The 12,190-nt window shown below is 35.8% G+C and overlaps 1 protein-coding gene across 3 annotated transcripts in view; it reads right to left on the reverse strand.

Moving 5' to 3' along the window:
- Positions 1 to 12,190, reverse strand: part of LOC148845738 (Glyceraldehyde-3-phosphate dehydrogenase-like family protein) — a 51,450-nt gene that overhangs the window by 12,344 nt on the left and 26,916 nt on the right. For 2 of the 3 annotated variants that reach the window (XM_088954104.1, XM_088954103.1), the window contains 4 exons: positions 10,003 to 10,043; positions 9,576 to 9,629; positions 9,218 to 9,381; positions 3,386 to 3,455 (listed from right to left, as the gene is read on the reverse strand). In XM_088954104.1, coding sequence (XP_088810230.1) covers positions 3,386 to 3,455; positions 9,218 to 9,381; positions 9,576 to 9,629; positions 10,003 to 10,043 — 329 coding nt within the window. Of the gene's footprint in view, positions 1 to 3,385; positions 4,333 to 9,217; positions 9,382 to 9,575; positions 9,630 to 10,002; positions 10,044 to 12,190 lie in introns of all 3 variants that reach the window. The other variant, XR_016102105.1, reaches the window with a different exon arrangement.

Raw genomic sequence — 12,190 nt, forward strand, 5'->3', positions numbered from 1 at the left:
ATCAGCAACTTTCCTCCACTCCAAGATTGGACTACTGGCCTCTAGCACCATCATGTCCTCCCAACATTCTTTCCTTACATTGACAATCACTGTGGGGAGGCTCTGACAGTGTGCCATAACAAAAATATCCTTCTTTTGCACCTCAGCATTAGTCTTTAACACTGTGGCAACCTCCTTCCATCCTTGACCATTTTTTTCTTGAGGAAAGCAGATCATTTGCTTCTTACCTTTAGCAAAAAATTCAGACAAAGAGATGTATGAACCTTTTGAGTTTCTTTTACACTCCAACAGGTAACTTCTTCCTGTCTCCAAGGACCATTCCTGCCTACTTGGTTTTTTGCCTCTATTTGCTGCCTCCAACACAAACTCCATCAGCCATTCAACCATCTCCTGTCCTTGAACCAAGACCATAGCCTTCTTCATTTCCCGAATCTTTAGGCTAGAGTGTCCCTTAATCTTCAACTCCTCGAAAAGAAAATCTTTAGCTTCTATTCTCAAGGACTTCCTCCATCGTGCAATCTCCACAAAGCCTCTGCTCTCCATGTTTGCAACTCTACTTCCCACACCACCTAAGTGCCTAACACTCTTGGAATCGCATCTATTGCTTCCCCACAATTCTCTCAATTTTCACATTGCTCTATTGTCACATTGCTCTTGTCTCCTTTCATCTCTCTTCTTGGTGTGGTCTACTCAATTCATTAACAAACACATCAAGGACTACAGATCTATCAATTGTATACTCTTTAAGACATAGTTATTTTCATGTGCAGGGGGCTACTACCATGGGGTTCAGCAATCCTACTAATTAAGTACCCAAGTTTTCCTCTTCCTCCCACAAATAACTTAACATCCTTGGTCCATTCCAAGTAATTCAATCCATCAAGAGGAGGGATAGAAATTAGAAAGTTCACACTTTCCACAACATTACTTTTTATAACTCTAGTAGCTCAAGCTATAACAAGTAATGTTGGTAGGCACAATATCATTCACATCAATCACTCAACAAGTTCCAAAACAAAACACGTGCACTTGGACCATTCCAAGTAATTCAATCACTCAGGAGGACTAGAAATCGGAAAATCCACATTTTCCACATAACATTACTTGTTAGGTAGGCACAATATCATTCACATCAATCACTCAACAAGTTCCAAAATAAAGCACATGCAGTAATAAGTATTATACCAGTCAAAACAAACCACCATTGAGTACCAACAACTAGCAAATACATTTCTGTCTAAGCATTAAACACTAATCAGTTGTCCATAAATCTGTCCACCAAAGAGAAAGACATTTCAGTTTACTGCTGGATATGGAATGGTCTGCACAAACATTACCTCCAGTCAAACCATGGAAGACTTCTTAGTTTTCTCTGGTCTGTAAATACATGAGCATGAATGATTGTTGTAGAGACTAAAGTCTCACCTTCTACTTTTCAGGGATACCCTCATGTATTCAGCCACAAAGAAACTGCTATACACCGTATGAACTGATAATCAGATCAAACATTTCCAAAAAGGTCCTTAAACCTCCATTATAGGTCTCAACTCCCACAAGAAATATCCTTGGTTCTATGACAAAGGAAAAAAATAGAGAAAAGAAATATGTTGTTTTCCATCAGTCCAAGAGAAGTCTTAGATCTGCCTTGTTTTAATCACCACTCACCAGCACAGTAGAAACAATAGAAGATCAAGAAAGTGAGATCAATTAGATCTATAGTTGAACCTGCTCTGTTACCATGTTGTCAGAATGTCAGCCATAGGAATAGAGAGTAAAGAGGGAAGAGACACGAAATTGAGAGAGACAAAAGGTATGAGTGGCAATACCCACTGATTATTTTATTAGAATGAATGAGCATAATGGAGCAAAGTGACTAGTTTATCCCTGCATCACTAATACACAAGTTACAATAGGGAGGATCCATTGCTTACAGTTTTCAGTGTATATGTTGTTGATATAGTAGAGACAACATTTCACAGATAGAGAAGTTCAAGCAATTTCTGTTTGTAAGTTTGATATTAAAGACTTAGGAGACGGGGAGCTTCAATATTTCCTTGTCATGGAAGTAGCCAGATCAAAGCATGGCATATTTATCTCACAAAGAAAATATCTTGGACTTGTTAACAGAAACAAGGAAGTTAGGAGTTAAGGCAGCTAATAAAATCATTGGTCCAAATTACAAGTTGTTTTGTTCAACAGGAAAACTACTTGAAGATAAAAGGATGTTTTGGTGTCTAATTGGCAGGCTTTTATATGCATGACTCTACCTAACATTTCTTATGCAGTCAGTGTGGTGAGCCAATTCATGCATACTGTTATAGATGTCCATTTGGTTGCTATAGAGAATCTTAACTTAAAAGAGGAAGCTTAGCAGAGAATTCTGACATGAAGAATGAGGCATTCACATATGTAGACTGGGTTGGATCAATGATGAAGATGCTCCACCTCTACAAATTGTACTCTTATTGGTGGAAATCTAGTGTCATGCAGGAGCAAGGGATAGTCTATTGTGGCTCAAACTAGTTTAGAGGCTGAAAACAAAACTATGGCTCAAGGTATCCTAGAGACTTTGTAGGTTTGGGCATTGTTGAAAGAGTTGCGAGTTGAGTATGATAGATTTATGATTTTGTACTGTATAGTCAAACATCAATTAATATTGCATACAATCCAATTTAGCATAATAGGACTAAGCATATCAAGGTGTATCAAGTTGGTAGCATCTGATCAAGTCCACCTTTGTTTTGTAGCATCTGATCAAGTTGGTAGATACCTTTATAAAAGGAGCTGTCAAATTGAAGCCGAATCATAATGTAAGAAAACTGGGCATGATTGACATTTATGACCACCTTGGAGGGGAGCAATAACAGTATCGAAATGGAAGTGGGAAAACCATGATTTCATGGAAGCCAGTTAAATTCATCATGTATTTTGTTGCTGTTTATAGTCGGGTAGTTATCTAATTTGATGTATCAATCGGAGAATCAAACAAATGCTAGTGATAAAGGCACACACTCACATCTTACTCTCTCCAAATCAGCATGTCATCATTTATTATTCTTCTTTATTTTCTGATATTATATGAGAAGTTCTTTTTGCATAATACCTATGGATGAATTCTCAACATCCACTTTTTTGCATTTCTCTTATTTAATATTAATAAATAATAAAATTTGTTATGAAAAAAAAAATTGAGCTTGCTGACAGGAGATCCAATTCAAAGTGACATGTACGCCTGCTCTAAATGGATTTTCCATGATCTTTAATATGAACAATTCATGAACTCAATTTATGAAAAGATTGTTTTGCACATTTTATTGGAAGACTTTACAAACAGATTTACTATGGCATGATTATTAGAAACATTCAAATGAATTAATGAGCATACCACATTGTCACTTCCTTTCAATCTCCCCAAAGGAGAATCTTTTGGAAGCTCTTGAATGCCAACATGACACCTGCTAAAAGAGAAGAATGTCACCACTACATGGCAGAAAATGGAATAGAAACAAAACAGAATGATTAAGAACCAACGGAAAAATAACTTAGAACAAAGGTATTAAAAACCAACCTGCAAATTGAACCACTTTGGCCTCCAGTTTCCAGGTTAGCAGTTCAAGTGTTCGGGTTGAACAGGACCCGTGATGTCATAAATATAGTTATAAAATATCTAATATTTAGAAAGTAGTTTCCTTTGTTTTTTTTAATATAACAGTTATAATGTGCAAACATTGCTGTTTAGTACTGACCCAGTCACATTTCTTTGACGTATGATGAATTTGGAAAATGCTGTGCACCTTTCCTTTTATTAAGAAAATAGCTACCATTATATATTTTTTTAATAATAACAGCTATATTCTGCCAACATTATGCTGTACAGGTTCAGTCAAACTTTTAAGACCTATGATGAATTTGGAAAATGCTAGGTACCTTTCATTTTTTTATTTATATTTTATATTAAAGAAAGAGAATTAAAAAAAGAAAAACAGGACAAAGTGATTGATGGTTTTACTTAGATGACCAATCCACCCTTTTGAAGCTTTTACCTCTCATTCCTCTTGCATACCAAAAATAGGTTGTGGGTTGCCTTTGTTTCCATGTCAAATACTGGAAATTTTACTTTCCAACCATCATAGGAAATAAAAAAAGGGATCAAAATATTTCCCGTTTCAAATGGCATCACTGGTGGAAGAGATCAAGCCATAAAGGGAGTTGATTGTCGCCTTCGCTCATCACTATAAATGGCAGCCTTGGCTCATCACTGTAACCGCGCAAGAGATAAGAGGCAGTTGATAGTCACCTTGGCCATAGCCCTGGATTGCTGCTGCGGATGTCCTGAGTCATTGAAAGTTGAGTTTTCTCTCAAGAAAGAAGACTCAGTAAAGAAAGTATGAACTGAAATGTCTTTTTATTTATTTTATTTTTCTATTAAATTAATCAAAATTAATTTTAATTTCAAACCATTAACTGCTGCCCAGGTCAAACGGTCAACAGTTCAACCATCCGGGTCAATGGCAGTTCAAAAACCTTGAGTAGAACAAAATAGAGATTACTGAGGCGGGAGGGGGCAATCATCCCTATTCCAAGCATGAAATGGCAAGTATAAGACCCATTTATAGAATTTAGATTTGGAATATTGCAGCTTACAAACTGTTAGAAAAGTTGGAAAAAGTAAGATTTTGGAATCTACTGGGATAGAAAACCAGAAAGCCATGCTCAATTTTTTCTATGAGACATTCAACTAGAGACTCCTTTTTCTTATCAATAACTGGGCATTTTATTAATGCAAATTAAGAATTACAAATTACAAGCATTAGTGGAAGAGGTGACAAGTTTTTATCTCCCTATACAACTTCACTTACAATTGTCCCCAAAAGATTTGCTCCCTCCCCACCCCTTGCTTGGCTAGTTCATCAGCCATGCTGTTGGCTGTCCATTGAACCCATTGAAGTCTCACTTCATCTCCCTAGTCTACCATAAGAACTTTTTTAGCTCATTTCTGTACTGCCATAGGGTTGCCTCCCCACTCTGCAACCACTCCCTCACCAACTTAGAGTCTCCATCAATAATTAGCTTATTTACATTCATCATTCTTGCTCTTTTCAACCGTTCCATAAAAACTATGACCACCACTCTTAAAGAATCTCCTACTCCAATAGGTGCTGAAAATGGTGCCACAATATTCACTCTCTTATCCCTAAAAATGCCTTCAATCCCTGAAGGTCCTGGATTTCCCTCTCTTATCCCTAAAAATCTTCCCTTCTACAAGCAATAGAAAATGGTGAAAGTGCAACAGATTCTATGAAACTATTCCAATTCTTGAAAAGCCCCTTGCAGCACAAACTTGAATGAGGTTCTTCATATCGGCAGGCACTACCAATTGCATTACAAAAAACTTAATTTTTTTTTTTTTTGGACCCCAAACTTTACTCCTGGTGGAGGGGCAGCCTCCATAGTTTTTTTTTTTTAAATGAAAAAAAAAAACTATGAAGGGGGGCATAGAAAGCCTTACCCCTCAAGAAAAAACTATACACCAAAGTCCCCAACTCATAATAAATAAACAAAGAAGAATCCAGGGATTAAGGAAGAAATGTAAAACAAAGATCTCAATCAGATCAAAGGAAAGGAATGCCCAACTTGTTCTGTCAAAGGTTTTGAACAACATTACAAGACAAGTTGGTGAGAGAGCCAAAGAAAGCTGAAAAATGGCTATCATGACCCAGGTTAGCAAGTGAATCAGTTGCTTAATGACCTTCATGCAGGATATGCTTCAATTCAAAATGGATGCACTGCCTTAATTCCACTGCATCAGACCACTAATACCAAAGAGTAGGAAGAAAAGATACACTCTAGTCAAAACTCTAGAATCAAAAAAGATAAGACTAGTCAAATCCAAAGCCTTAACAAGGTGTAGGCCATCATGCAAAGCAAAAGCTTCAGCCGCCAAGGTTTTAATGACACCATATTAATGGAACGAGGCAGAACGAAATTACCACAATCAGCCCTTAACAAACACGAGAGCAGGAGGCTCGATGTAAACCAGTCTGACCTTTGCATGCTTAACTTCTTATGTGAATTCCCAGACTTTGGATGGACAGCTTCTCATGCCAGTTCATTTCCTTAAGAAAAGAAGATATGATAGAGAAGCTGCTGCCCCCATATTATTACTCGTCAAATGAATTGCTGGAAGAAACAAAATTTCCCTTCTCATTTTCTCCTATTGCGCTCTTTTCAGATTTTCCAAATGATAAAAAGACGACATACATCAAGCACCATCTCAAAATGGTTACCTTATACAGGTTCCTTCAAGCACACAACTATAGACTCCAAGGTAATATATTGAAAGCCTAGTACGTGTCTGAAATAGTTTGGGGCTTTTCAAGCCAAACTACCATGGTTGGGGAGGTGATCAATAGATTCAATGCTCAGGTCCTTACAGCATATACACCTTGAGTAAAAAAGAACACCAATTCTCTGAATTTCTGCATCAACAACTATTCTTCTTTTCAGCACTCTCCATCAACAGCAAAAGTAAGATATCTTGGTAAGAACAATATTTTTCCTAACAAATTTATAAACACTATTTTTATCTTTATGACGCCAAATTACATTAAATGCAGATTTAAGAGTTAATCTATTATCATTATTATGCATCCACGTGATCTTATCATCTCTATATGACAATTGGGTGCTTCTTGTCTTAATAATATCAATAATACCATCAGAGAGAATCTGCAACAAGGTCCAAATTCCAAACACCCATCCCTTGTCTTACGATTTACAATACGATTCATGATTTGAATCAAGAATCCCAAAGGTTTTGATTCTAATCTTATGTATGAATCCTTTTCTGCAAAAATCTTGCAATTCTCGTTTTAATCCTACAATTAATTCATAAATCTTCGAATTTATACGATTTCCACAATTCACTGAGGTTCAAATAAATTCAATCATGAATTATTTCTCTACTTTAGCATGTTTTTTATTTATATTCAGTTTTGTCAAGGGAGACTTTTTAAAGCCCTTACAAGAAAATAATATATTTATGTTATTTCGTTATTTAAGACTAGAAGTTGAGTTTATTTTCCATCATATGTAGCTTGAAGAGCCATTGTAGATTTATTTGACTTTCAAGTTAAACTTGATTATATCATCTTCGGATTTTATTGTATAAGTGGTAAATTCTATCGTTTTAGGTACATATATGGTAGATACAAATTAAAAATAATGTACAGTCACTTTCCTATATATATTTAGCTTTCAAATATAACTATATTTAATTTTTTTTGACAAGTTTGTAAAAACAGAAATAATCTTACAATTACAACTTTCAAAACATTGACTAAAAATAGTAATTACAAGAATTACTACAAATAGTATGTCCAAGAGTTACCATAAATGGTAATTTTGAAACAGTAAAAAAATCTATAAAACAGAACCATGTTCTTAAGACACCAACAACTAGAAAATAAATTTTAAAAAAAAAAAAAAACTGAAACAATACCAACTAACAATATCCCATAACCCAAAAATTCTGAAATTGATGTAGGAATTGGAAAACTGGTTTTTCCCCATGAATTCTTTCCTTGCTTCTACATCTGCATAAGTATTCCAACTTCGAAAATTCTCTAGAGCAGTCTTAGAGCTCCTAGGAGGAGTTCTAACAAGATGAATACGAGTATTTTGTAAATAAAACCACCGATTCTTCTTGCAAATTACGAAGTCTATATTCATTCTCTGGGTTCTCACCTTTCAAAGGTGATCAATGGTAAGTATCTTGTCAAGAAAACTGTCTATCAACTTTTATTCCATCAAAAATTAATACCAGTACAAGATTATCTCCCTTAGATGTCCCTATGATATAGACCAAGTCTTGTCATGGTTCCCATTTAATAATCTCAGGAGCCATTCTAGGTTTCAGCAATAAACAATCAAGTATACCAGCAGAAAGTTCCTAGAAGAGGAAAAGCAGGAAAACAAAGAAGAGAGAGAGAGAGAGAGAGAGAGAGAGAGAGAGAGAGGTGAAACAATAAGAGAAGAGAATAGGTGGCAGACTATAGTAATAACAAAAGATTTTATAGCAAGAATAGTCTGGAGTTGTATCCCTTTTTCTGTGTGTTGGGTCATTTGGAACAAGAGGAACAGGAAACTGTTTGAAGACAAATCCAAAAATATCAAGGCGTTGGTGGCCTCAGTAGGACATTTTGTCTCAGATTGGGTTCTGGTGCTCCCTGAGTCTGATCTGATTAGTAGATCAGGTTTGGGGGAGAATTTTTGGAATGTACTTGAAATCCAGAATTGTAACAGCCATTAGTATGCTTTTATTGGTTTTTAGTTGCTATGTTTGTAGAGGTGCCATCTTATCACCTCCTTTTTGTAATTTTTTTTCTGTTAATAAAATTATTGTTACTGCTCTGCAAAAAAAAAGATGAGACTAGATGTCCATATATTCTATAGCTGAGTCTGGCACACCTTTGGTAAAAAAAATCAGCCACCTGCTGATACATCTTCACATATGGAAGACACCTCTTCCAAAACAACTAGCTCACGAAAAAAATGATCATCCACCTCATCTGTTTAATTATTGCAATATGACACAAGAGGCTTCCTCCAAACAACCCCTAACTCCTCAAGTAAAGACCTCAGCCATAAGGCTTATAAAAGTCCACAGAAGATCACCCTATACGCATCCTCTACACTAGAAAGAGCAACTACAAATTGCTTTTGTTCTTCCAGTACACAATTTCCTCCAACAAAATCACAAAAAACAGATACAGGCTATATATGGTTATATAGAACTGATCAGATATGCCATTACCACAATGTTTTTTTTATTTTTTTATCCTAGTTGTTGTTTCATGTCAACCAAATGACTGCTGACATCATTTGTATGGTCTGCTAACATTAGAAAGCCTCAAACACATGAATCAGGAAGAATTCCTTCCCTTGTATTTCTCTGATACCAAATTTGATTGATTTTGGTCTGTTTAAAGGAAAAAGAAGTAAGAAGAGAGAAAAGAAATGAGAAGAAGAACCGTACAAGCAGAGCATTTTCTTGTCAGTCTATTCTCATTTGTATAATAAACAGCAAAAAAAAACTACAAGTATAGTATCGCAATAGTAAAATAATAAATAAACCTGTAAGTATAAATATTACAAATTTACAACACATCAATATCCATATCTAGGTATCTTGGAGTCAAATAAAATTTTAAAATACCTTGACCCATCAATAACACAGACATAACGGAGCACATTCCCTTTTGAGGAAGCCACTTTAACTCTTTCATCAATACCCTCATCGAGCGAGGAAAGTCCACTGGACAAGAAGTCCTCCAAAGACATTTTATCAGGACCCATTTCAGCAGGGTACAAGCTTTCAACCTGAGAAAAATGGACATGAAATGAGAATCCTGTTATGTTCAAATAAGCTTACATATAAATCATAATTTCTTTTTTGATAGATATAAATATAAATAAAAAATAGTCAATTTATTTAATAAAAAGGAGTTGAACATGAACAATATCAATAATCCTGTTGTACACTAGAAATTAAGGAAATGCAATTCAATAGTAACCTTAATGTCATCCAAGTTAAGCCGTGCCCCAAGAAGTCGAGCAAGGATCAGAGCCTGTTTTGACAAACATAGATACCAGACAGTGAGGACAATAAGAATCAAACAGTTCATATTGAAAATTGCCTTGATTTGCCTTCAAAAGAAATTGACTTTTTAATTAAATAAGTAGATAATTAAGTTTTAGTAGACACCTAATTTTTAATCCTTGTTCAAAAGAATACAAAGTTTTGTTGTAAAATTATCTGTTTTGCTAATAATCCAATTCCAAATAGTGCATTATGTACACAGTTACATCATTGGCAGCACAGATGTATGACCTATTTGCAGATATGTTTCATCCATTCTAATATTTTTACAGATGGAGGAATTGAGAACACCAAGGGGCTTAAACTAGCTTTAGCATCTATTAGTTAAAAAATAACCAAACCTTTCTTGCAACATCCATCCCGCCAAGGTCATCACGAGGATCTGAAAGAACAAAATGAAACAATACCATAAGTCTATGTTCTGAAATATAACTATATATCCTTGGGAGATGTGATTCAACTTTTCATTGGAGATAAGAACCAACCATAAGTTGGAAATAATGAAATGAATATGAGAAAACTACAATAAGGAATCTAGCCATTAAATGACTGCATTAAGGGAAAAAGAAAAGGAAAAGACCAATTTGTGCTCAACCACGCAAAAATTAAAAGCTAAAAAGGTTGCTCTAGTAAGGTCAGAATAACAAGAGGAAGAGAAATAAAATAAAAAAGAAAGAGAGAAATAAAGAAGGCAGATTAGGGGTGAAAGAAGTGACTGAACAAGTGAGAATTACATAAATACCCCTATTTAATGAAAATTAAGGACAAGAATGTTCTTATTAAAGAAAGAGAAAGGTCAAAACTACTGTGATATCTAACATAGTTAACTGTCCATGATCTCTATATATGATACCCATACCAGTTGACCCCTTCAAATATCATAAAATCCTGAAGACAAAGGACTAAATTGGTTGAGGCTAACATGTCCAACTCCAGACACACAAGACAAGGCACTATTAGCAAGGATAGCATACTGAGAAGAAGACAATGAACTAAATTGAATGTAAAGAATTGGAGTCTAGTGAGAATGGGCCAAATGGGCCTTAACTTCTTTATTTCACTTATGTTATGTTTGTGTTTTTTTCAGTTATGGGCCTCTTTTTGTTATTTTTATTATTGGCCACCCCATTAAGGGTAGTCCATGGAATTGAATTCAGATTAGAATTAAAAGAATAAAAGATCTAACTGGGGGGCTAGAGAGAGGATCAAACTCTTCTCCTCTCTTCCCTTCTCTTCTTTCATTTCCTTCCACAAACTTCTGCAGAAACTTCTCTCTTTTCCTTTTTATTCTCTTTTCTTTTTTTTTTCTCTTTTCTTTTTTCTCTTTTTCTTTTCCATACTTTCTGAATTACTGCAGGTGTGCTTTACAACTTGGTATCAGAACAGGTTCTCACCTTCGACATCTTTCTCCTTTCTTGGCCCATACACAATGTGTATGGAGAACTGATTGGGTGATTAATTAGCAGCTTATGTAGCCTAGTTGGGAGGGCTTTTGGAGAGGTTTTGTGGATATTTCCATCCATAGTTGAAGCCCAAGGCAGGTTCTTGGAGTGTTTCCCTGAAAACCCAAGATCCTTTCTTGGCCCATACACAATGTGTATGGAGAACTGATCGGGTGATTAATTAGCAGCTTATGTAGCCTAGTTAGGAGAGCTTTTGGAGAGGTTTTGTGGATATTTCCATCCATAGTTGAAGCCTAAGGCAGGTTCTTGGAGTGTTTCCCAGAAAACCCAAGATAACTGGAGAAACCTTGCTACAGGTCCTAGAGACACTTTGGAGCTGGTGCTTGGGGATCAAAGGAAAACCTTTTGATTTTCATTAGGGCAATTTATGTTCGACAGAGTTCTAGAGCCTCTGGTAGGGGCGGTTGAACTTTCTCCTCTTCTCCCATTCTGCTAGGTCCTATGAAACCTTAGTTTTAGGTGGTTCAAAAGTAGTTCTTTGCTTTGAACAGCAATTCTAGCTTAGTAAAGCCCTATTTTGATTTTTGTTCGCATTTGTTCACTCAATGGAGCAAACTAAAGGAGAAACCAAATATCCCACAAATTCCAGGTTTGGACCTAGGGATCAGTGGAGACTTTGTTGGGAGTTGTGGCCACTGTGAAGTTGGATGGAACCAATTATTTATCCTGGTCTCAGTCAATTAAGGAACATGTGTGTAATAGAGGGAAATGGGGTTACATCATTGGGAGCAAGAAGAAACAGGAGAATGACCCTACCTATGAAAGGTGGGTATAGGAAAATTACATAGTAGTGGGTTGGTTAGTGAATTCTATGTAGCCACATATTAACCAACACTACCTATGGATGGAAGTTGCAAAGGAAGTGTGGGATAGTGTCATAGAGACCTATTCCCAAAAGTTGAATGTTGCTCGGGTCTACAAATTGAAGAATGATGTAAATAATCAGTTTCAAATGCTGCTACAGTAACTCGAACCAGGAAGAGAAGGAAGAAGAAAAGGAAGAAGAAGGGAAGAAGAAGAAAGAAAATAAGGGTCTGTCGAAATCTGATGGACATCCCATACAGTC

The sequence above is a fragment of the Nelumbo lutea genome, chromosome 7, assembly GCF_056320005.1.
Source record: "Nelumbo lutea isolate HS-2025 chromosome 7, American lotus-T2T, whole genome shotgun sequence".
Taxonomy (NCBI): Eukaryota; Viridiplantae; Streptophyta; class Magnoliopsida; order Proteales; family Nelumbonaceae; genus Nelumbo; species Nelumbo lutea.